Source organism: Diorhabda carinulata, chromosome X, assembly GCF_026250575.1.
Source record: "Diorhabda carinulata isolate Delta chromosome X, icDioCari1.1, whole genome shotgun sequence".
NCBI classification, from domain to species: domain Eukaryota; kingdom Metazoa; phylum Arthropoda; class Insecta; order Coleoptera; family Chrysomelidae; genus Diorhabda; species Diorhabda carinulata.
The window spans coordinates 27269437-27296956 of record NC_079472.1 but is presented as its reverse complement, the minus strand read 5'-3'; the positions used below and the strand labels follow the sequence as shown (position 1 = coordinate 27296956).

The 27520-nt window shown below is 30.1% G+C and overlaps 1 protein-coding gene across 1 annotated transcript in view; it reads right to left on the bottom strand.

Annotated features, from left to right (window-relative positions):
• The window catches only part of LOC130901492 (proton-coupled amino acid transporter-like protein CG1139), a 28725-nt gene extending 6023 nt beyond the window's left edge, over positions 1-22702 (bottom strand). Inside the window, exons 1-5 of the mRNA XM_057812922.1 lie at positions 22347-22702; positions 8682-8748; positions 4060-4161; positions 2321-2471; positions 1020-1141 (exon numbers count right to left, since the gene is read on the bottom strand). Of these exons, the coding sequence (XP_057668905.1) occupies positions 1020-1141; positions 2321-2471; positions 4060-4161; positions 8682-8740 (434 nt within the window). The 5' untranslated portion in view covers positions 8741-8748; positions 22347-22702. The remainder of the gene's footprint in view (positions 1-1019; positions 1142-2320; positions 2472-4059; positions 4162-8681; positions 8749-22346) is intronic.
• Between the last annotated feature and the right edge of the window lie 4818 nt (positions 22703-27520).

Sequence of the window (27520 nt, the reverse complement as noted above, 5' to 3'; positions counted from 1 at the left end):
AAGAGACTTGTTAGCTGCAATTATAATTCATACCAAAATATATATGTATTTCGCAAAGAGATTTTTGGGAAATACGTGAATCCTTTATGAGGCAATGATTGTTGTCACATAAATCAACAGATAATGTTGCCACACTTCCAGATATATATCTGATTGCTTACTTTAATATTACTCTATGTAAGGAATTGCAATTTTATACTGATTTGTTTGATTATCATTACATTAAACGAGCTGATAACATAGTGATTGATTGGTTAAATACAATATTTATTTATATTTCAAGTAATATAAGTGTTTTGAAATCTCAATAGAGCTATTTAGATAGTAATCAACATTCAATTGAGTTACTACAATATTGTTTAATAATGTGATAAAACTACTATTAAAGATATACAGAGAACAAAGACAAATTCCATTCCCTTGCATAAGATCATTCTGACAAAATAAAATGAGTTCACGAAATTTACGAAAACGGCCAATAAATTTTATAAGAAACCCTTTAATTTTTCAATGTTGCCTCCTACATGTCTACCATAATTTGTCGAGATATCGATGTGGAAATCAAACTCTTTCCTGCCAAGCCATTCTTTTTAAATAAAAAAAGTTATTTGAAGCGGAGTACGGAGAATAGAGTGGATATAACAGAAAATCTTAATGGTCTCAATTCAGAGATTGATAAAAAAATTGTCTTGCTCGTATTTTTTCAGTATCTCATTATATCGACTCGATAAGTTGGCATGATATTCACAATTGATTTTTTTATCCTTGTTTGTGAAACTAAGCAAAGTAGATCATGTGCATCCCGAAAGGGATGTTTTGACTGCCGTTTGGTATTTGGTGTATTGTGGAATAGACAGAAATTTTATTGAAATATTCTAAATGAAGTTCGGATAAACTGTTGGTTTTGGTTTGTACATAATTAGAAGTTAGGATGAATATTTTTTTATATAACGACCTATTGTATTAATTTGATAATTAACAACTCTACGTATATATTCTAATTGGATTAACTTTATTACCTGGCAAATCTAGAATAACGTCGAAACTTTTTCGGACCATTTTGAAATACAGTTTCCGCCGTTTCTGCATATCCAAGACTTGGCGTCTTAGTTTCTACGCACATTTTTTGGGATGCCGATACCTGTAATAAAATTGAATAAATTTAGTAACATTCCAAAGACCCGAGGCCTGGATATTGGTTTGTTCATTGCATCTTATAATAATCTCTACCAATAATCGGTTCCTGTTGTTTATAGAATTGCTGTTCAAGAAAACTACTGATTCATAATCAGATCATTCTGATGAGCTCAATGGCTCAAGAATTTATGTGTAATTCTTGCACAAGAGAGGATATAACAGAATTAGAAACATTTTAAAGTGAAATATCGACAACAAAACATTTAGTACCGCCAATTTAATTTTACTTGTATCATTATTTAGTTTTTTTATGTTTGTTTTTTTTGTTTTTACATGCTCTTGTCTACAAATTGTACAATTTTTTTGACAAAAAAGCATTCATCTCTATTTCTCTTTCAATTATGCTAAATTGTCCAATATACTCAATTGTCTTGAAATCCTCTTCTAGAAAGAAATCGGTCAAACAAATTTGGAAATATTTGTGGAAATAACAATGTATTCAATCCACCCTTGTATCAAATTACTCCTTATCCTCAGAGATCAAGTGATCAAAAAACGGTTCTGTATAGTGTCGTCATATGCTTAGTTCTATTCGAACTGATTGTCTGACATGGATACTTCGCCATAAGCATGCTGTTGTCTGATGTTGATGGTCTTCCCAATTTAGGAGAAGAGCAATATTTGGCATTTTACGAACGTCTAATGCATCTTTGCGTTACTACCTTTGGGAAATTAAAAAAAAAACATACAATGCGAAATAAGCTCTACTGGTATTTGTCTGGTCATTCAATCCCAATATTTAATTATTTTGAAGTGAACAAGTTACAGTAAGCATGAAATGTCTTTGACACGATAGCACATAATGCCAATCAAATATAGATATTCGCAGAAACGGCATTACTTTTTGGTCTCTCTAATACATCTGATCGTTCTTTCCAATATACAGATACTACACATTTTTTTATTCACGTACCTGCAGGAATTATAAATGAGAAATATGTGAAACGTTATTCATTCAGTGACTGGCGGACCTATTCAAAAATCATGATAAAACTTTCCTTGGCTACAAAAAGTGGCAGGTAGGAAGACGATTTTCAGAAACAATAGATAAAATGTATGAAGCTCAGATATACGAAATGAACCTGAGAGTAAATGACGTTCATCAAGTAAAAACAGTACTTACTAGCAGATGTACTGTATGCGTACATAAGAATCCAATAAAGAGAGTTCCAAAAAATCCTACCGCTAAACCTGCTGTTTTAAAAGCCCTGGGCATCGCTAAGATTCCTGTTCCCAAAGAACTTTTCACCAAATGGATAAATGCACCTGTGAATCTAAAAAAAATTTTTTGTAATTGTACATTTTGAAAATGTTAATTCAAGAATTTGATTTCTGCGAATCGTTGATCATATCGACCTTTACCTCAATAATTAATACCGTAACAACCTTAAGTAACCAAATAATAATAATTATCGACGGCAGCAGTTCATTTTTTACATACCTTAAATTTTTTTTTCAAATCGTCCTTAAAAATATTTTTAATAGAATTAAATGTGCCCAAAATTATTTAAGTCATATATTTCTTATTTCGGCATATTTAATGAATTGTATATGGTTAAATTAAAAAATAATTTTACATTATGCGGCATTTTAATTTATAATTTTCTTAGTTTCGATTAATGGAAATTAATATATAATAACTGAAAGTAATAAAGTTTTATTTGAAACAATAACTTCAATGTAATATTTTTAATACATTTATTTTTCAAACGTAACCCATTTTGATTATTTCGAGTTTTTAAGATTCCTACAAATGTTCGCTAACGAATAACGACAGTTTAGGATACGGAAGTACTTTTTGCAAATCAAAAGAGAATCCATAATATTTTCAGCATTTTGTAAATATTGATTTTTTCCAAGGTATATTTGTCTTCCTCATGATTGTTTGCCTCATATCTAAATCAAGACTCGTATATTTCGACCAGCTGGTGTAGTGGCTCTCATATTCTGGGGAACTTAAAATATGTTCTTGTGCTGCATTTGTCTTAATTTCATCTGCTTTCCGCTAAGATCCAGGCATTTTCCCACGACGATAAGTTGCAGCTGTTTCAGCATTCAGACCACGAGTTAACCGCCCTACAGAAATTTTTTAGATATTTTTATTTATTGATAGAAAATACTTGTAGTACACAGATATTCTGGGTTTAAAATTTTTTTAGTTTCCAAAAATAGTCAAAATTACATTTTCTTTATTTCTTTCACTCACAAGTTTTAATTTTTTTGTTATTGTGTATTCTTCGCCATTATTTCTCTTAATTTTTCTGATATCTTGTGCGTAACTATCTGCATTTTACCCGTTTTCTTTTCTTATCTTTCTATATATCCTCCATTTTTTTTTGTCTAACCTTGCACCATTTTTGGGATTTCCAAAGTAACAGTGAGGTCAAGGTATGATTCATTTGAAGATGATAATTGTCTTATTCTTTTCCAATTCTTGAAAATATTACGTGGTCGTGTAATATCTGCAAATCACATCATATCCGAATAATAATTAACTTACCTGAACCGCTATCTGTTGACATAATGGTAAAATATATAAATTATTTCCCTCCAATAATTAATGCCGAAAAGCAAGACTGAAATATATTATTAGATAATAAATTGTTATTATTTGGATTGTCATTTTTTATTGGGTTATTATGTAGTCAAAATAATATGGCGTGAAATAACTGATAAACTCATCAACACTGAAACAAAAGTAAGTAACGATTTGAATCTAAAGAGTATTATGTAAATTGACAAAAATATCGGCTACTGTCTTGAAAGAAGAAGAGAAAAATGTTTTGCAAAAAGTCTCAATTTATTTCGACTATTTTGTATTTTTAAGATAGCATGAACGAAAAAAGTGTAAAATATACTTACGTATTAGAATGTTCCAATTCTCTATGTTCATATTGGTTATACTCTTTTTCCGGTAATGCTCCAATTGGAACTTTCACTGGTTCGTTTGTATTCAAAGTAGCTCTAAAAATAAGCATGTAATTGCAAAACATAGTAAACAGAGTCAAATGTTTGATAACTAGGTATATGAATAATACAAAATAGGAAACACTGAAGTGGAGTCTAGAACATATTAAAGTACCAAATATATGTATAAAAGGTTATAGGCATATCACATGAGCGCATTTGTCCGAAGAATTATGCATGCGTCAGCTATCCGTGTGTTAGAGTGCGTGTTTGCTACTTTGGGCCAAACGCGCATTCGAATGAATTTTTCCCAGACCTAATTGACGCGGTTTAAAGGAAAAAATTGAATTGTTTTGCATCGATTCGTAAGTGTAGATGCAATCTGGATACATATTTTAGTGTTTAAGGTTATATCCAAAATTTTTGGAAATTAAAATCACTGATATTTTAGGAAATCACACCGTCTGATCGTCCCCTATTCCTACCAACCTAGATGGAAGTTACATACCTCTCAAAATATATATATTGATGTAATTATTACCCAAATTATTGAAGACGACAACGTTAGAGCACGAGATCGCGTCAATTTCTGATAAATCACTGTTCTTGTCTATACATATTGGAAGAAGAGGACGGGGACTTTTGTAACACAACCTGAAGTTGTAGAAGATTTATGTGAAGCAACTTGATATACCATTGTACGATGGTTATTGGAGATCATTTTGACCAACATATACAATCATTCAAATATTATTCTCTGTGTTTTTATTTTTGAAATCAGCAATCAAAATGAAATAAAAATTTACTGTTTTGCATTTGTTGAATATTCGCAAAGAGCATTCAAAAATATTTTAAATCAAGAGGAACTCCATAACCCTTGCTCACATTTTTAAAGGGAAAAGTGTGTAGGGTAGAGTAGTGTCGGTGTAATGTACCCCCCATTTTTAAAAAAGTTGTTACCTTAGTAATCCTTGAAGTTCAGTACTTTTAGTTGAGATACAGTTTAGATCTCATGGTGCCAAAACACCAAAGCCTACATGAAATTAAAGCATTTTTGAGCCAAAGGAAATTGTGTCTAAAATTAAGGTAAACAACATTCAATCCATGTGCTCACATAACAGTCAGAATATTGTTTTTCAAACCAATAGAAACAAAAGCACGAAATTATTGTTGGTTCAAAATAATAATTTGGTTTCTGATAAAGCAGCTACTGAAGAAAAGCAGGTTTCCATATTTCAATAGTTATAACTAATTTTATAATTTTATTTCTTGATAATGTTGGAAAACCATATATCAAAAGAACAAGAAATTAGCTAGGCATAAGAAATTAACAAAAAATCCAGAAAGTAAGACGACAAAATCAGTGTTTTTGAAATCAAATAATAATTCTTTTGGTATTTCAGAGAGAAATGTAAATTTATTTTTTAAACGGTAACTTCCCAAGGGTACAGGATAATAAATAAAACAACATTCATTCACCTCACATAAAAATTGCAAATAAGGACAAATGACTTCCTGAATTACTACCAAGAGAAAATATTAGGCAACAATTCAAGACCATGACAACCTATATTGTTTATTGGATTTATTGTTTAAAATGAGTCATATATTTATTTCATTGAGTTTATCTATTGCACCTAGTTAATATGGTAACTACATAATGTATATCACGGTCAAATTTTTAATTCAAGTTATAAGCCATATTCCTAAGCACATATTCTCTTCGTCCTTTAATTGTAATTACGAGTGCTGTCATGATTTTGCTGTTTGTTGAATAACCTTATTATGAATTACGTGACTTCAAATGTCGTACTTGTAATTTCATTTTGTTTATGTGGATTATACATATATTTTATGGGTAGTCGTGTACTATTCAGCCCCTCTACACCTATACCTATTACATTGTTCTGCTTCCAAAATACGTAGATTGCTCAAAAAGGCTATTTTTCTTAGGTTTTCAAGTTCTACCTCCAAAGGTGTTAATACTACTCATTAGAGGTATCTAAGCCCTTTGATGAAATGGCCAGGATATTCGCAGATTAGATGCTATGTTGTCTTTATGGATTGCTCCTAGAATTACTAGTTATCGTCCTCTGTTATGGCTATTGACTTAATTGGCCATTGACTTATGTTTTTCACTGGGAAGTAACCTGTGAGAAAATCTACTACCAGTTTAATGTCGTTCCTAGACATTACGAGGAGTTCCTCAGACTTCTTAGCGTTGTTGATGTAACAGAGCCTTTTAACTTTTGTGAAAATTAATTACTGAAAACTCAGTACTAATATTAAATTAACATGAACAGAGAGAAAAAACATGAATTGTATACTACTCGTACTCATATATCTCTCTCTCAGCTCATAACTAAATAAACAAAACTCAACAAGGATCATCACGTAGTCTAAGATTGTTGTTTCTTATTAAAAAATGTTGGTACATCTGGATGCTCTTGTGATTTATGTAACCTAATTCGTAAATTCCAATTCTAATTAAGTAAAATCACATCCGTTTATGTTTTGTCACAAAAATCTCCCTATACTGACATATTATTATCATAGACAATTAAATTATGGAAATGGTAACACGTTCCCCTAAATACATTTCCGGTTAAACTCTTCAAATTCCGTATGTTTTTACAGCGGCCTGTTGAAGAAAATATATATCCATGTAAGGAAAAGATTGCAGACTAGTTTTAATTAATACTAGTTGTATTTAAGAATTAAATGCAGTGTTTCTATAAACTAATTAAATACAATAATTTCACCGTGGTATCGGTTAAATAGTGCGCATCTGTTAAAAAAAGTTTAATATCAACTACTGGAAAAGGTATGGTGGATTTAATGGTTCATCATCAGAAACCTACATCTAAATTTCATTATTGTAGCTTTAGTTTCAGCTGTATGATGTTTCGGCAGTCAAGATGATGTTCTTTCATTATTTCCCTTCTGGGGTACGTGTGGTGCGACTCAATTTGAGCGAATCCTTATTCATCTTTGCATTCGTTTGTCTAATTCGTAAGCACGCTTCTCCAATTTCAGAAAGGTCGTTGCTCCGCTATCCACTTAGGAACGCGGAGCACGACCTTCACCTACCTACTCCACGTTCAGAATTAGTAAAGGGCTCAATGTTTTACAATGCAAAAAAATGCACAATCACTTGCCAAATGAAATCAAATCGATATCATCTTTTGCTACTCATTGTGGTTTTCTTTTGTATATTGAAATTTTATTTTACTTTTTTATCTTTATTCAGTTATTTTTTTGTTTGTTTTTTAGTTTTTACAAGCTTTTATATACAAATTGTAAAAATTTTTTGACAATAAAGCATTTCTCTCTCTCTCTCTTAGATTATTTTCCAGTTGAAACCACAGCTGCAGACAAAGTTTGAATAAATTCAACATATTTTAAAAATTGGTATTAGTGTGCTATGAATTTAGAAACAATAGATTAAACCAACTCCTAGCTTAGAACTTGACTTCTACAACATTCAAATATAATGTCAGATTTTTCTGTCTTAGACTAGCCAGCTAGTTTCTATCATATTAATAATTTCAAAATTTATCTTTATCAGATAAAATAATGTCGAAACTCCATGTCTGTATTTAAAGTAGTTCATTTTCAGATTCATAAGAAAAAGTGTATCTAGAATGCAATATAAGAGCTATACGATATATCCATTGATTCTCTTTTATGAAGTGTCTTATTTCGCGCTGCAGTGAATTATTTAGAATAATTTTAATTTATCTCAAAGTAAATGTATTCTTTTTGCATATTTCTTTTTGATTATAGAAGAAACTGATTTGAAGCTTCTCAAGTATTGACAAAATTGACTGAACAAATATAGCGTTTGGCGTAGTTAAGCCCAATGCTGCATTTCGAAAGTAAAATAGTTTTTATATACATCGGGGTATCACACAGGTTAATCTATGAATCTTTTTTTGAGTTGAGGGCTTAAGAAAACGTCAGGACAAAATTTGTTAAGATTTCACAATACAAAAAATTTTTTTCTGCCATCTATCACTGGCTTTTGATTGAGACAATCTCAGAACAGTTACATAAATGCATATAATTTAGATATCCTTCAAATCTTTGTATGTAAACCAGACTTTGACAAGAAAAAATAAGAAAAAACTGATAATGATATAACAATTACAAAATTCCATAGAGTAAGCAATTAAATATCTCTTGAATTAAAAGTTTCGTACACGCATAGAATCCTCTAAATCTTTCATTCAATATTATTTGTACAAAAATGTAACCCAGACTGCTTAATCGTGGAATGAAATAATAACTGATAATATTATAACAATTACGACCTCCATTATGTTAGTTATTAATCATTTCTCGGATTAAATTCATATTTTTCTTCAAATAAATTGACAAAGTGATTTAAAGTGTTATCTATTTTTTATGTGATGATACATTGTCTGCTTTGAGCTAACTCTGCTTAGACTTGTATGTTTTGTTTAAATAATATGAATCAAAACATGACAAAAAGCGTGATGCAAAACTATTCTTCATTGTTACTGGCTGTTATTATCTAACATAGCAATTGTGATACAATTTATGAAAATACTTACGTCGAACTGAATGTATCAACAGTATAAGTTGACGAAAAACAATCCTTCTTCTCAACCATTGTGTTCCCTAAAAATAAAAAAAATGTAATATTATATATGAATATAAGTGTAATTTTCGCTTAACTATCTTTTAACCATTAATTTGGCAATTATCAATAAGATAAACGACTTTCTTTTTTATTTAAATTCAGAGCACATTTGACTTAAGACCACGAATTTCTGGTAGTTTAAGTTCCGCACCATTTCTTATAGTACATTATATTGAAGGCCTGTAGAAGGAAGCATTTAAATCATATACATTATTCACCAATGAGCAACTAAAAACATATTTAATGTAACATGAAGTCTTATTAAATTCATATCTCCTTTTCCTGTGTTTCCAAAATTAGTCAACGACTTAAACGCTGCTCGTCTTCTTTTAAATAATCATTTAACTAGTATATCTAACTTGATATTATATATTTGGGAGAGAAATATTTAAATAACCGTATACACAATTGGAACATTTGAGAGAAATCAGCAGGCTGGACATTTTGTTTTAGTACTCCACTACATGCCACCGTTTTTCAATGCCATGAGTCGGATAACTACCTTACACTCTGGAAAAGATGGATTTGATCGAGTATTTACAGTAAGAACTCAATATTGTCAATACAAGCATTGCGTGAAAAAAATAATTTTTTGCCCAATACATCATAATAGTTATACAACACTGGATTCTTAATTTTCATTTTTTTATGTGCTAGTTTATAGTAGATAAGTCATTATGCTAACAGTTTTCGTTGCATTGTATACAAGTCAAATTTGTGCTGGAAACTAATAGAGGCTACTGTAAAAGCCCCAAGGAGAAATGCGGCAATTTTTTGGATGGAAATAACGCACTACATTTAAACAAATAATTGGAAAAAGTTATGTTTTTGCTTGGGTACACTTCCAAATTAAGGGTTTAAAAGTTATTGATAATCTAAACCATTTATCTCTGATGACTGAGTGAAATTTGTTCAGAAACAATTAATGATATAAGAGAACTAAAAGGCGAATTTATTTAATTCGTGGTGTTTCAATCGCTGATGGATTTTGGCAAAACTCATCATTTGCCTACATCTTCTGATGTCTAGTATTACTTTCATTTAAACATAGATGACGCTAAATATTTTGAGGTGCACGAAAACTTTGATTCTTTTCAAGAAAATTATTTTATTTATTTTCAAAGTTTTCACCACGTAAAACGCACTTTTGTAACCAATTTTTTAGCAACCTAGAAGATTGAAGTCAATCTTTTTCTTGAATGTTTTGAAGAAATTAATGAATTGATTTATCAATCTCGTACCTCGTTGTAATACGTCGACTACTTAACTGTTTCCTAGGTAGGAATCAGTGTAGATGGTGTAGATGTTATATGACTGACCTTATCCTGATGTAGTATTAACCCGCGAATATTGACTGACCCAAGAGCTGCATGTAAACATTTTGTAAACAACGACTCACCAGCATTTAGAGCTCACTTCTTAAGAATGCTGTCTACAAATGCAGTGCTACCAGCTTTCACTTCAAAATGTACAGTCTTTTTTATCGCTCTCATAACTTTACTTATAATGTTGCTCAATTGTAGCCTATGCATCTTATCTTATATCTTAACAAAATCTTCCTCTCATACTAGATTTATGATTCACTCATCTGTTTGTTGTCCAAAAAGAAGTCTTATGTTAACTACCTAAATGATGTTTGACGCTCTTTTTCTTATTTGTAATGTTTTATCAATCTGTATTTATGCCTTTAACTAGTCCTTTTTTCGGCTGTTTCCATCAAATATATCAAGACGTTCTTGATTTGGTTGAAACTACGTAGCACCCAAAAAAAGGTTCGTTTTAGTTAGTGGTAACTAAGATATAATGGGAAGAGACTTTCATGATGTCAAAGAACTACAACTTAATCAAGCGCCTTTTAGCAATAATTTGTATAATCATAAACAATCCATTTTTAACTCTACATTGTCGTCCACATATCAGTTCTATGACTGTTGATCTTCACTTTTTGCTTTCATATTTACTTTTTAGTGACTACAAATCTTTCTATAGATCTAAATTAATTCTTTAGTAAATTTTATCAATAACAAATTTTTATTCTTTCACAATCAACAGAGTAAAATTCGAGTCTGGTATCAAAAAATACAAATTCTTTTTTGTCGTTTTCGGATTTTTAGTTTTGTAGTATTGTTTTCCACTGCACATGTTTTAAGGATATTGTTCTGGGACACCATGTAACTGCTTCAACGGAATACCTTACAACTTGAAATTATGTTTTTATGCCAGCGTACAATTGGTGGAAAGTTTGCGAAAATTTTTTTTCAATACGTCAAATTGTACAAACTGGTGCATAGACCAATTATAACATTCCTCAATCCCAAAATAATATACCAAGAATGCTCCAGTGTCGGAGCACTATCCACATCAGTTTGTGACAGGCTCATCACAAATAACATTTATTAAAACAGATTAAGTTTCCGCTCTGGTTTGAATGATTGTAACCTGTAAATTGTTCACTTTTAAGATTTAATCATCTGATCATATTTACAGTTTATTAATCAGTTCATATTGAAAGTAATAAACAGATTTGGAGAGGTAGAGAAGTTCATTTTACCGAGGTTACAATATGATATCTGGAAGTAATATCGTTATATTTCTTGCAATATTTGTAATAAGTAAAGAATGTAAAACGCTCAAGAAATATCATAAACCTTCCTTATCACCTGATATAAATATCAAATGTACAGAAAACAATGGAAAATTCCATACAATTACAAATCTGTGAGTAATAGATTATAAGGTCATTTCAGGTCTCACCTGACACTCATGACTGTGTTAACATAAGAAATTTGAATAATTAGAAGAAGAAAGTAATATTTCAGACAATATATGTGGTAATTAATGATAAAACAAAATGCTGAATAGTTATAGTACTAGTAAAAATTATGCATAACTAAACACTGGATTTACCCAAACTAATTTATTTTGCGAAGTCAAGATAGAATCCCATAAAACATAATAAAGTTCTGTTTTGCAAAGGGTTAATTTCAAAGTATGTTTTCGTTTGAATTTAAATTTACGACTGAAATTCGTCCAATTTATGGAAATCGTGCGATATTTGAGGTTATGTACAAAAGTCGTTTTGGGTAAGTTTGAGGTTATGAATCACAAGCATATAATCTGTTAGGATGTTCAAAATTTTATTGAATTAGTGTATATAAGTCAATGGGACATGAAATTAATATTATTCACTTGATTTCATCATTGTGGGGATAAGGAAGTAAACCAATATGTCAATAAAAAAAATCATAGGTCAATTAATCAGAAGTAGCTCAAAATCGTTTGAAGCATGCGTATATCGAATTTGGGCGCTCCAACAAGCAATTATTGTTGTTTCGAATTGTTATAAGGGTTTTGATTAAAATTAAACACCAAATATAAACTTTGTTTATGTTTGGTGTTTTCAGCTTGGAATTAATTATTATATTATTAATTTAATTCGTACCCATGATATTAATTTTGTAGGGTTTCAAATAGATAAATCCGATCCAAATCTGAAATCCCAAATGTTTCATGAAATATATCTCGAGTTACTCTAGCATGGTTGAGAGGAAGCTTGAACTATATTACACTCACTTTGGTTATGAGTGTTGATTCGGATAATGGCCAGAAGTTGTTCGAAATGGTAGATTGGTGAATTGTTTATTATTTTTGCAAAGTATTCCAACAATGTTCTGATAGATTTGTGTTCAAAAACAACCGATACGCTGTTTCTACATGCCTTGTTTATGTTTTCAGACAAGTTTGTGGATCTTTTTTGGAGGAGTTACAAGGAGTAGGCATATATTATAAGGTTACAGAGGTAAAAGCTGTTGTTGGAAGTTGTTGATCAGATGTTTCTCTTTTGGATCATATCTGAAATCGATTCAAAACAAATATTGGTTTGAACACACATGGATTTATTGAGGACCCTTTTTGGGAACAAGATATAAACAACGATAATACTTCTGCTTAATATCTAATGAAGTATCAAAAGAGTGGAATGATTCAGGACCATTTTCTAAAAACTATTATTTAAACTTCTTAAAGTTTCTCCCATCTATTAAAACTGAAGCAGTTCAAAATTCATGTATCTCACATTAACTCTCCACCACTGACAAATAATTAGGTAGGAATGATACCGGAGGAAATATAATTTTCAAAACGGTTATAAAATGACATGGTATTAACTTTTTTTAGAGCAGATGCTGTTATTGGATAATTTGGCTGAGGCAATATCATCCGAGACTTTTTTACTCTGACCAATTTATTGCCAGCCTTAAATCGAAATGATATTCAATCGAAATCTGACGGGCACACTTTCTCCTTAGATAAAATAATTTGATTCCAGTCGATTTGTATCGAAACAATTCTAAATTTTAAGTTACATTTTGCAATGAAATAAATATTTTAACAAGTTACAAATACCTTCCTATGCCATTAAATTTTCCCACCCTGTATGTGTACATTTAGGATACGATAAATCGAAATCTAAGAATAATAAACAATAATTTTCATTCAAATTTATTGAAAAATAGCCGTAGCGTTTATGAGATGATTCTATGGTGAAAATTACTTTTTTCTTTTCATTATACATCGGCAATCAATGTCAGTTAGAATTACTCAATTTTTTATTAATTAATTTTGAATGAATGGAAAATCACGAGATTACGAAAAAGGTTTCTTTTACCACTATCCTATTTTGCATCGTTTTCTTAATGTTTTGATAAGCTATATATACTACTAGATATACTCTACCACTCATCTTCAAAAGACACCTTTTCTTGGATATTCAATGAGAAAAGCGTTCAAACTTCTTACTTGCCACTTTATAATAGTAATGAGTAACACTTTGTAAACATGAAACTCTCCTCTATATAACACAAGTATGACATTCTTTGTTGTATTATCACTTCTTGGATGTTTCAGTGGGCGGATTGGTTAAACGAGGATGTAAACTAAAGATCAGTTTTATCTTCTAAATAAATTCTACTCTATACGGTCCCCGAATCTCCTCTAAAAGCTACTCATTTTTTAATATAAGTCCTTGCAAGTAGTTTTCATTCTCTTCGGTGTACTTCTTTGAGTTATATGCAATAAGATTGATTCCACTTTCATCCATAAAAAGTAAAAGTCTACATTCTTCGAGTGTCCAATCGTGAGAACAGTAACCATTCATCTCATTAACAGACAAATCACAAAATTGTTGAAACCATAATGCGAGCATCTTCCTTTAAAAGCTGACTTAAATGAAGATATCTGACCACGACGTGCTGACTCAAATCAGCCTGGATCAGTACTACAACTTAAACGGACTCATGAAAATAGTCTTCATTTTGATAGACAAATTATCATAATTAAATTCCAGTTGACAGATCACTTAGGAATAACATTTTTTTTATATATATATGATTTGACTAACATGGCAAAGTAACAGAGATAAAGGTATTAAATGTGAAATGAGAGAGTCAAAAGAAATACCTTAATATTATGAAGAAAATTTCGCTTATTGCAAAGTAGGGTATGTGAAAATCAAATTGAAGAAATATACCTACATATTATTTTAGCATTTTATATTGATTTTGTCTTCTTTATATATTTTCACGCGTGTATTAGCATTCAACGATTCAAATATTAATAGTAGAAATACTTAATTTTGAATTATATGAACTGAAAAATGATTAATTAGTCCATTAAATAAATTTCAAACATACTCAACATATATTTATTGTAGATATTTGGTATCATAATGTGGATAAGTTTTTCACCACTCCAAGAGGATGGTCTCTCGTTTGCGAAATCTACATTTAATTAAATATGTGGAACAAATTTAATACAAAATAGCAGTATGGAATGAATATTTGGATGAACGTCAAATAACAGATATTAGAACAAAATTCCTTTACGAGCTAATTGCAGAACTAGTTAATATGCCTCTAAGTATGAGCTACTTATCATTACAATAGACTTAGGTTAACAGTTGATCTTCAATTCCTAAGTGTCTTCTTCTTCTTCTGATATGTCAATCTCCAGAAAATATCATATAGAGTTTTTGATATCTTCTCTCTGCATTATTTTTTGATTTTCCAATGTGAATATGGCACAGTTTCCACGTTTAGTCTAGTAACTTTCATTCTCCATATTTTTAACACAAAATAAAAACTTTTAGAGTAATTTTTGGAAGAGCATTTTGGGTATCTGATTATTAGCAAGTTGTATGAATTGAGGTGAATAATATAATTTTTTTTATCGCTTTTCATGATAATTTAATATACTAAATATACGACGGTTGCTATGTGAGTTTGAGTGAGTGTCATTTTTTTATTTGCATCTGAAAGTGATCAGGGTTCTATTTCAACAAAAATATCAATTTGAGAAAAATTATTTCCAAAGAATAGTGTTTTATTTCGATATTTATTTTTGTTTATAATAAATGTATGAAACAAATGTGATGATTTGTTTTGGAAATTTTCCGTTTGTTTAGCTAATTTGTTGCCGTATCTTGCGGCATCTATAAAAAATCAATCAAACAAATAATGTGTGTTTGATTAATCGCGATAAAGTTGTTCGAATCAATTATTCTTAAAAAAAAATAATTGGGAAACCACTCATGATATTAATTAGTAGCTAATTAGTTGGAATTGAAAAAGATAAGTGAATATGTATTTCATCAATAATTTACAGGATTTATGAGTTTATAGAGTAAACTTGCTATTTTCACGTGATAATCACCCTGAAAAGTCGTCACAAATTCCCTAAACAATTTATTCCTTAAGGAAACTTTAGCTGAAAAAATTGAAAATGAAATAAATCAGTTGCATTATTGGTACACAAAAACATTTAAATTTCATTACCAGTGGAAAATGTATTATAAATTTTGTTTTTATATGGAAGGAAGGAGGAAAATATTTTTATTCTGTCGTTGAGAAACAAATAATAACATAATTGCAATAGTAGTAAATATAAATATTTCGCAAATATTATCCAATAAAGCCAGTACAAATAGTGGAGATGAATTGCAATAATTAGGACATCAATCCAAACAGATACCGTGTGGCGTCAGAATATTTGAAAAATACATTTTCACAAGCGGAAGCACTAAAACATTATCAAAGTATGACAGGAGTGTCATTGATTTGTATTTATAGAATTGTGTCCTCAAAAAAACTTGTGTAAGGTTAGGTATCACAGAAACATTTACAAGGATGAAAATATATTATATTTGATAATAACAACAATCGCTAAAAGACATAACATGACACACAGGATTTTTACTTATATGTCATACTAATCATATTGTGTTCTATATCTTATATACCATCTAGATAATGGATGATCCTGGCATAAAGTACACACTGTGGCCCGCACTTTCGTTAAAATATTTTCTACATCATTTTCCAACAGTTACAGCTCTCAGAAACAGGTTTGACGTTGCTTTTCAACTCTCTTGCAATTTCGTCGGGGAAAAAATCGTGTTCCATTGAACAATTCTTTATAATCATGATGATTATGTTTCTAAATCGTCTTGATTTTAAGTCTCTTCTGTTATGAAATTGGTTTTTTTAATTATTTTTGACAGACAGATGAAATTTCGACGTTTCGACTACTTTCAGTCTTAATCAAAATATGATATTGACGCTGACGGTATCACATTTTGATAAAGATTGAAACAAGTCGAAACGTCAAAATTTTTATTCATCTTTCAAAAATTATTAAAAAAAAACTAATTTTATAATAATAGAGACCTAAAATCGAGACGATTTAAAAACATAAACGTACTTAAAAGGTCTAAATGAGAAATTAAAGAAAATTATGATGATATAGTGGTGACAAATATTTTTTTTCTGTCGTTGAGAAACAAATAATAGCATAATTGCAATAGTAGTGAATACAAATATTCCGCAAATATTATCCAATAAAGCCGGTACAAACAGTGGAGATGAATTGGGGAAAAATCGTATTCCATTTGTAAATAAAAAACAAATTGATAAATCAAATAGATTTTGAAAATTTTTTTTTCCGACAATTTTAAACTAACCTGTTCATTGATCATTTGACAAAACTTCAAAACAACAAGAATAAAAAACGACTTTATAACAATTAAGCAAAATAAAACATTGTTTTAGTGGTTATATTTTAAGCTCATCTATTCAAAATACAATTAGCATAGATAAATAAGCAATATGTAAGTAATTTAAGTACTTAGAGTATTATTTTATTTTTACAGTAGATGGTGTTGGTCTAAAACCATATAAGGTTAATATATAAACTATTACGCTCGCGCCCGCACTACGCCCTCGTTCAACATAAACAGATTACGAAGTATGATTTATAAACACAAACGCCCATGCTCGCGTTCAAGTTCATGCTGAGTTACGCTGGGAGATGATATATTTCCTGTTCGATTCTCGGGTTCCAGTGCTTAGTAATTGAACCCAGGTATCCAGGTTATATGACCCCGAATGCGCAGCAGCAATAACCAAATTCAACCATTTTCTGTCTATTTTCCTGGTGTGGCGTACCTTGGAGTTATTTCTGTTTGAATTGTAATTTTCTTTTTAATTTTACCAAAGCATAAAGTCACAAAATTCTAGTGAGCGCTGCTACCTGTGCTAATACTAGGTTTTCTTGTTCACCAACCAAAGTTTTTACTTTAATAGAAACAACATATTGAATAAAAATAATAATTCGAAAAAATGCTGAAACTGGAAACAAATGAAACAAATGTTTTGTGCTCAGGTGAAATAACATTTTGATTCGTCCAAATAAAGCCAAGTGACAAAAAAGTCAACAAATTTAAAAATAGTAGTTTATAAATGCAGCTTTAGTCTGATTGACCCACCTTGCTGCATGTTTTAAAAGTGATATTTGAGGTTAGACTGGTGTGGATAGGTTAAGTTCGGTTTGTTAGTGTTGTATTACAAAGCTGCGAGGATTTGAAAGTAACTACACTTAGAATTACGCTGTGATGCTTTAGAAAAACCGCATGATATTTTTTAATTTACCGAGATAGATATCTCAGATAAGCATAAACCATGAGACGGTTAAGAATATAAATTTTGTTGAAACGGAATGAAATGAAACCATTTCTTATAATATTCACAAGTGACAATAAAAAGTGGATGGCACATGAGAATGTTTAACGTAAAAGATCTTGGTGGAGGCGTTGAAAGGACTGAAAAGCGTAGATTGGTGGCTTGTAAGGTGATGCTATGAAATTCTGAAGCTTGGTTTAATGGTACATACAGTACTATACTGTCACAAGTGATCACACTACAGTAGGGAATCACCACATGCAGTTCACAAAAGTCTTTGAGGACTCGCTAAAAATTAATTGAACTTGATGCCTACATCATCTGACTATAATATTTTTCAGACCTTACAGAACGTTCTGGAAGGAAAAGAAATTAGATAATAGAGGACGCGTTGAGAAATATCATGCCAAGTTTTTTGTTACTAAACAACGAAGATATACCAGATAAATAGCAGAAGATCAAGGATGAGAAATGCAGATAGTGAATGAATAAGAAATTTTTCTCTTTTAGACGACCCTTATTAAAATATGGTAAATGTCGTTTCGTTCTGGTGTATCTTGTCTAAATCACTAAAATCAAACATTAAGATAATTTGTAATGTTTTGAAGGGAAAAAGATAATATTGTTTTTATTATAATTAATTTCATGCATGATGTAAATGAATGTAAGTAGTTTTAAGTGTACTTGACTGTGAGAATAATCGAGAAATTAGAATAATGTTGTTACAGTTACATTAAAAAGATAACTGAATAAATAATATGTTGAAAAAAATAATTTATTCAACATGCATTAGAATTTTAATCATTTTAAGAAATGTGGATGGAGGTAGAATTATTATTTAGAAAATTATTAGAGAACTAAATAATTTTATTGTCGGCATTTAATTTTAACGTTAACATTTTTCTATTGCAGTAAGTATAGTGGATTTAGAGATGCTCTTTTTTGGCCAATTTGAACTTAGTTATTTAGTTTGTGGAAATTAGATTTTTGGTCATATTTCATTTGAATCAGCTCTTTGAGCAAATAGAATGAAATATTCTGACAAAATTTAATTAACAGAAGCATTTTGCTCACATTCGGTTCTAGAAAGTTCATTTTTTGCAATTAAATTAAAAAAAAACAATTTTCAAACAAACTAAACTCAGTACATTTATATTTATGAACATTGAATTTGGAAAACCATTTATTTGCCGAATAAATCTTATTTTTGATAAACTAAACTCGGAGAGATCATTGTTTGTTAGCATTAAAAGTGAAAAAGTAATTTCTTGACCCTAAATTTATAGAAGCCAAAATTTTACCAAATTTAACTCACAGAAACTTTTTTTAGTATATTAAACTTCAATATGCTTATTAAATTTTAAATATCCACTTTATGTCCAACCTAAACCAATAAAATCAATTTTTAAATATATTAAATTTTCCTTATTATTATCTTAAATGATCTTCAAAACCTCAACATTTATTAAGCGAAAAAAGACAAACAAGTCCTGTACAAAATTAAATTTGGAGAAGGTATTTTTTTCCTACAAGAAACTGTAACAAATAGTTTTTTGACGAAATTAAACTTAGAGAAGCTATGTTTTGTGTACAAACCATGATCAAACTTTACTTGGGAAATCCAAAAAATTAAATTTAGAAACTCAACTTTTTAGAAAATAAAGTCAGACAGTTTTTTGATAAAATTAAACTTCGAGAAACCGTTTTTGATCCATATTCAATTTGGATAAAAACATATTTGGCCACAACTAATCAAGTTATTTCACAGAACTGAGCTAAAAGAATCCAAGTATTATGCACACGACATTTTGAAAAGCACTTTTTAATTAGAGTAAGATAGAACTCAATTTTTGGCAAAACTTAACATTTCAATATATTGAAATGAAAGCTAGAAATTTCATTCATCGTTCAAATTGAATTCACACACGATATTTTGTGAAAATAACACTCAAATGGGCAATTTGTTTGAAGGGACTATGAATAAGTCGTTTGTTAATATAATAAACTTGTAAAACTCAAAAGGGTCATCTTTCAACAACAACAACTCGAATATCTTAATTTATAGGAAATTACTTAGACTAACTAGTTTTTCAGCAAATTAACTTAGGAGAAGCCAATCTTTATCCAAATTAAATCGAAATAAACAATTTTTGTAACATTAACTTCAGTAAATAATAAATTTAAAAACTCAATATTTCAGAAGACAATTGAAAAACAGTTATTTCATTAAATTAAACTTGAGTAAGTAATTTTTTCTCTTATTTAATTTGATTCTGGACCACTATGAATTAAGTTAATCATCTTTCTAATAGAACTGATCTCATGACAGCCATTTATTGTTCATAGAACAATTGAAAAACCAATTCCTGACTAAGGTGAAGTTTCTGGAACCGTTGGTGATATTCATACTGAACACTCAGTCTCTGAAGACGATAACTTGGTTATCGAAACGCGTGTCAGACACTGTAATTGTGAGTGTTGGTGTAGTAGTGGTGCAAACAGTGTGTTTTGAACCAATTTTTGATTAAGCTGAAAAAAACTAATTTTTCAAGAAACTCAAAATTTCAATTTCTTGAAAATTGGACCTATACAATCAATTTTTAACCAATACCAACTGAATATTTAGTTGAGAACCAATATTATTTTATCAAATACCTATAGAGTAAGTTTTCTACAAAACAGAACTAAGTTTTACATTTACAATGAAATTTGGAAAAATGAATATTTGGCCAAATTTAACAAGATCTATTGAACTTAGAGCTGCATTTTTTACTAGGTTTGAAAAGAAGGAAAGCATTTAAAGAGGAGGAAATGTTTGGAACTTTTAGTTTAACATAACTTCAATTCAGATGAGTGAACTTTCAATTCAAAATATAATTTTTAACAATTATTAGTAACACAAGGCTTCAAATTATGATGATTAACTCCAGTCCACAAATACATAGTACTTCATATTTCACTTTCGTTAGTTTTGATTTGGAATCTGGATAGAGCGTTATTTACAGCTTTTGCGCTTAAAAAAAATTCAATGCAATCAACATGATGATTTTTCGGTTTCTTTATTTGTCAATTTATGTATGAGTAATTCAATATTATCAGTTGATGCTAATCATAGATAAAAATAAGATATCTATTCGAAAAGTTCATATTTAATTCAGATTTATAATCTTCAACTAACTTATCAAAAACTACAAAAATTATGGCAATATTGAAATGTCAGTCTTTTTGTTGTCTATAATTTATAATTTGGAAATTGAACATTCTGAATGAATCACTAGGCATTCATGTACACTTGATTTGTTGAATGCGAGAAAAATTCACGTAATGAAACTTTTTGTGGGCATGTAGTTGCTGTGCAATTATTTTAGTATACATTTAACGTCTAGCCATGTTTTTAAAATAAAAGATGGTCTGGATTTTAGGTATCTTCTGTTATAAAATTAGTTTTTTTTAATAATTTTTGAAAGATTGTCAGCGTCAATATCATATTTTGATAAAAACTGAAAGAAGCCGAAACGTCAAAATTTTTGTTTATTTTTCCAAAATTATTAAAAAAAAACTAATTTTGTAACAGAAGAAACCTAAAATCAAGACGATTTAAAAACAAAAACAAATATAAAAGGTCTAAGAAATACGAAATTAAAAAAAATCATGATGATTTAGTGATAAAAAGCATTTGATTTAATTTCAAAATGTTACTAGTCGAAAGGCGATACAAATATTTCATATTTCCATATATATAAATGTTTTCTTACTGATTTCGAATAAGATTGTCACACAAAAATATAGATAAAGTAACATATCAGTTCTCTTTTAATGATTGAAGCAAAAACAAATCTTTAAATAACATCGTATAGAGACAATTTTTAGGGGCTTAATATTAAGCTGTAAAAGTATGCATTTGTGAAGAAATTATTCATTTTGACGTAGGAATTTAAATGCCTATTCTAATTATTGTAGTTAAAGTTTTTTTCAATCGATATAAAATATGGGGAAACAAATAAATCCATTTTAAATAAGTTTTTGAAATTTGTGAGGAATTTAATATGATTAAGTACCTTCAGATGAAAATTGGGATTCACTCCCAAACAAACAAAACAATGCAGCAAAGTGAATAGAAGAATTTAAAAAGCCCATGAAACATTTTTACAACCAAATTTTCTTACGTAAATATCAGAAAGATACTTTTTTCAAATTTGTTTTAATGATTTTTTTTAAGATTTTTAAAAAATAGTATAATGAGGTTTCAATAGGCGTTCTGATAAAATAGATGCCTAGAATATTTCTACTTAGGCTAATTTTTTGTTATATTGTATGTTTTCATTAATCAATTGATCTAAGTAGTTGATGGATCCACACATTTTCTATAATATTTTCAAAAACTGAATGCTGGACTTTTTAATATTTCTCCATTACGTAACAAAACTTATTTTCTTCTAAAACTTATAAAGACGAACTGAAATGTTAACTATTTCATAGAACAAGTCATTTCAATGAGTTAATTTCTTTGGAAAATATTTTTAATAATATTTCTAAATTTTCGAGCATTTAACTATCGAACTAACCTCGTAAACTTTTTTATTACTTCCGTAGTTGCGAACAAAAGCCGATACTGTTACATGCGATGATTAATCGAATATGGATGAAATTCGGTTCACTTCCAATTTGTTCAAAGTCTGTTTTTGGCGTTGCGTCCTCACTAAACACACTAACAAGCGCTTATTTCTACTTCTACGCGACCTGAGTACTCGATTAGACTGATAAAGATTGTGATTGGATACTTTCTTTTAAATATTTTTCTTTATGTGAGTTTTACGTCAGAAAAATGAGATGAAATAGTTTTTTTCGGTACGGCGAAAATAGTTTATACACATTTATTAACAAAAAATATAAATTGTTGCTATAATTGATAATTTGAGAAATAATGTGTTGGGAAACAGTTTATTTGTTTAACACGGAGCAGAATAAGTTGTTATCTTATTATTTGTAAAAATTGTATTTCAACAAACGTAATTGTACCATAGACGTATCGGCTCTAATAAATTTGCATCGTTCTTATAGGGACCAATTCTGGAAAGAGCGGGATTGACTTGGAGTATCAAATTTATTGTTTCCACTTCTTATAAATAATACATACAATAAAACATTTTTTAAAGTGTTTTCAAAAGTGAATAAATCAACTGAAAACGAGTGTGTTGTAAAAACAACGGCTGGAGTAAGATAAAAAAACTACTATTGTTTCTTTACCAGTAAAACGTACACAATGATATTTATCTAGTACGTTATCAGATTGTTTGATAAAATGGAAAAAAAACTACGATTTCAACCTTAAAAGTATAGTGCTATTTGCTTTATTATGATACATATGGATGTATGTGTCATATACACTGCGACCTAGTTTATCTATTCCGACCTATTCCTCTCTGCGATACTCAGTATTTACAGCTGATCCACCAATCCCACTTCTATTTCATATGCTTTCAGGTGTAATTCTGTGGAGTTTCTTAGGTTGAATTGATTCAACAAGACTTCATAAATTTTAGATTGTTCTCACTTAGACTGATATTATTCTATAGATAATTTATTTCATTAACTTAGTTTTCCCTATCTACGTCCGCTTTCTCTAATATCCTGTAGTAAATTCCACTGAAGGGTTCAGTTCCCACGCAGTGTTAATCCGTTTTAGAGCCAAGAGTTTCTCCTTCATCCCGGTCTATTTTCATATTATTATTGATTTCAAATGTTTTGATGTTGAGTTCTTGTAGTACTTTGGAATTGGTGAGACGTCCATCAATGATATTATCAACATACTCCTATAACAGTACATCTCAAAAGTTTTTCCAAAATTTTCATGGGTGCTTTAGTCAAGATCAATTTTTCGACTCCATATTGTGATGTTTTTCTTATTTATTGAAACTATTTCTAACGGTGGGATGAATTTATACACACTGTCTCTTACTTGCTTAATTTATTTACACACTCACACTAGATACTACCTAAAATGACTACTCACTATTTATATTAATTAACTGTTCACTACTTTATGATTTTTGAAAATTCAGCTGTCACTATTTACTATATCATTCACCATGACATTCAATTATATGCTGACTTCAGCTGATGAACAAATTAGTATTTATACCCGAGAGAATTTCTCGAATAATTCTAGAAAGTAAACAAACAAACAAATAAATAAATAAAAATGCCTCGATGTCTTGCCTGTATTCGTTTTCTTCTGGGAAATATCAGCTCAGTTTTTCCGTATCGAGATGAAGTCCGTTATCTGACATCTATCCCCCAACTCGTCTCATTGTCTGGTTTAATTTAAGGTGCGCTAATTCTGCAGATTGTTCGGTGATCACAACTATCACATTATTGGCGTAAGCAACGAGAAGCACGCCAAGAGGCAATTCGAGTCTAAGCAGACTATCTTATTGACTATTCCATAGATCCGGTCCCAATATAGATAATTATGCGACCTCTGCGGTAATTTGTCTTGTCACCTGTCCATTTGTCGTCTCGTAGATTATTCATTCGACTGTTTGTCAGATAATCCTCTACCAGTTGGTTCGAATAGTCTAGGATCCCGAAAGGGTCTTGTGCCTCTAAGATGTCTACCCTCTGGCCGAGTTAAAGGTATTCCCTGTGTCGAATGCTGCTATAATCACGATTGGTCGTGCCACGTTGCAGTATCTGTTCAAAAAGGTGTCGACCACCTTCTGGATTGCTCTGATTGTTGATCAGTCCTTTCTAAAGCCGACTTTCATGTCTTTTCGTCTTGGTCTCAATAGATGTTCGAATAATTTACCTGTAGTATTCAGTAAGCTCAGCGGTCGGTAGGCCTCAGTTCGATCATCACTTGAAGAATTTCCGCCGGTACCTCGTTACAATTATCTGTCTATATAAGTATTAGTATAACGTACAATGAGATTCACCAAAACAATTATTGATGATTTGGTAGCTAGCTTCTTTAAAAATCATCTTTATCATAGGACATTCCTTTCAACTATCGCCTTTCCTTTGTTCATCAACGTCATCTAAATCATACATTCGTAATCTGGTAAAATCAAGTGCTGCATTTTAAAATTTCACAGTCTATTTGCTTAACAATTAAGTCAATATCATCTTATGAATATTAGGTGTTGATTTGAAAAAACAATAATAAAATACAAAACGTGCAATGTTCAACAATTTTCTGTCAATTACTAACATTTGAACTTCACAGTTCTTTAGTTAAGAAGAGACGCCTTCTAATCTCTGAAATATTTAAAAATTTACATAAAAGTGTCTCAGAGTCCGTAAGTATATGATAATTTTAGTTGATAATGAATTTATGCATCGCATTTGAAACGTAATGTAGATATGATAAGTTCGACTTAGTTGGAATACAAGTTACTGTTAGAATACAAGTTAGGGCTAATTTTACAGCCTAGGGTAGAACTGGAGATTAAACTATAGTTTAAACTCTAGTTTAAACCAATAATAAACAAAATTGATTTATTTTACAGGTGACAGTTAAGCAGGCATTTTTCTGCCAGTTGTCACGCGCGGAGATATTACTAAATTTTTTCCTATATTTGTTTTAAAGTTGAATTGATTAAGTAACTTGTATAAACAAAAATTAACAAAGAACAATTTGCAATTGCAATTTCTCTAATAGTTGAGTAGTGTTTTTGGTTAACCTTGTGAAGAAACAAAGAAATGCTTCCCATAGAAGCAAAACAAATTTAAAAATTAAGTGGGATAATTTAAAGATTTGCTCTTGAACGACTAACTTCTAGTTTTCTCGGCGCGTGGACAATATTGATAATTTCTTCATCATTGTCGAATTCATCAATTATAACGAGTAAATTTTAAATAATTTTACTAAAATCCTTTATAACATCGTGAAAATTTGCAAAAGTTCCTCTGTTTAATGTTAAACTGAAGTTTAAAATACCCCCTGACCGACGGTAACGGTTAAACCAAGGGTTATTGGTAAATGCCAACTATAAAACGCTAAAGAAAATTTTGAGGTTTAAACTTTACTGGTAGAATTTGGTCTAACTTGAGCTTCCGTTTTCCAGCAACTTTTTTCCATATAATACAACTAATAAAATGATTATTTTCGATTTATACTATGATCAGATAAAAGTAAACAAAACTGATAAAAAGTTGATAAAAATGAGTTATTATTATATAATTAAATATCTATTATTAACATTTCATTAATAGAAGTAAACAGTAGATTGTATGTAAAGCACTCCATGATCTGCATTAAACACGTTTTATGCGTACCTTTGTTTAAGCTCTCTTATTATCTAATGCAAACATTTAATGTAGATTGAATATTTTTATTTGATATATCAACTAATGTCTATATTCACTCCAAGCTTCAATATGATGGAACTGATTTCTAATACAACTGAATTCGTTATTCTATTATGTTTTTCAGATGCGGTTATGTTTATTAGATTTTGGACCTTTTTTACTCCACTATCGGTTACCAGTATATAATGAGGTCAAGTCTTTTTTTGGGTTGCTTTGTTATGGCATATTCACCAATTTAATTTTTGAAGTATTAGTTCAATATCGCCTTTGTGGCGAATAACGTCGGTAAGCATTTGCTTTACCTAATTATTTTCCGTGGTGCCAGAAGGCTCCAATCAAAGACGTATACTATTGTCTTGTTTATATTATTTTTGTTCTAAAATCTCAAATTTTTGGAGTAGAAAACATTATTTGTATAATATTCCACGGCTTCTGCTCATATATGAAATAAGAAGATTTAGTTGACGTTTTCCAGTTGTTTAAATATATTTAAAAATCTATTCGTCTTGATTTTATTTCGAAGACACCAGATGGCTCCAGCCTCAAAATAATTACTCGGAAACTTTTATTTTGGGAGATACATTTGCAGGATATCCTCAGTTTAGACGAATAATTGGAGTGTCTGTAAAACAAATATTTTATCATGCGAAGACTATTCCGAAGAACAGATAAGGTCATTAACGCAATTTTTCATAAGTCAAAACACCATTTTATCAAAGGCTTACAAAAAAAAAACAGATTTATTTTGAATAGACAACACGCAGTGATTATAAGGAACCTTTTCAATTAATAAAACTTCGCCGCAGTACAAGAAGTAAACGAAACAAAACAAGACAACTCTAAAGTGCAGTAGAAACTGATTTATTGCTGCATGCATCTCATAAGTATTTTTTTTTTCAAGTATCTGGATGATATTGACATACAACTCACACCATTGCGAGCCCTATAGGTATTTGTGATTATATGGTGAACATGAAAAAATTCGAAGATTATGGAATGAAAATGGTCAAGTTTTACGTTGAGCAGCATAGTGTGGAACATGCTTTATTGCCAACTGGATTACTATGCGAAGAAGCCGCAGAAGCATGGAACAACCGTTTCCGGCTCTTTCGGCAGAGCTTCGGAAGAAAATTTTCATGGAGGGAATGCAAACTTGATGTACAAAATAGACTGCTGCCAAGCTCTGATCTTCTGAGTGGTATGTGGCCAAATTAGTCACCTGTTATGTATTAAATTACTTGATGTTTCATTCTCCATATATAATATAAATAATAAAACCATACGACAAAGCATAAGCTGAAATTTTGGCCGTCAAATATCTTTATATACTTTGCTTATCAAAGTTACGATTTTTGTAATTTTTTAATAAATAATTTTGATTTTATTTGGTCTAGTCAATTCCACATTCCCTTTTCATTTCAATTGATTA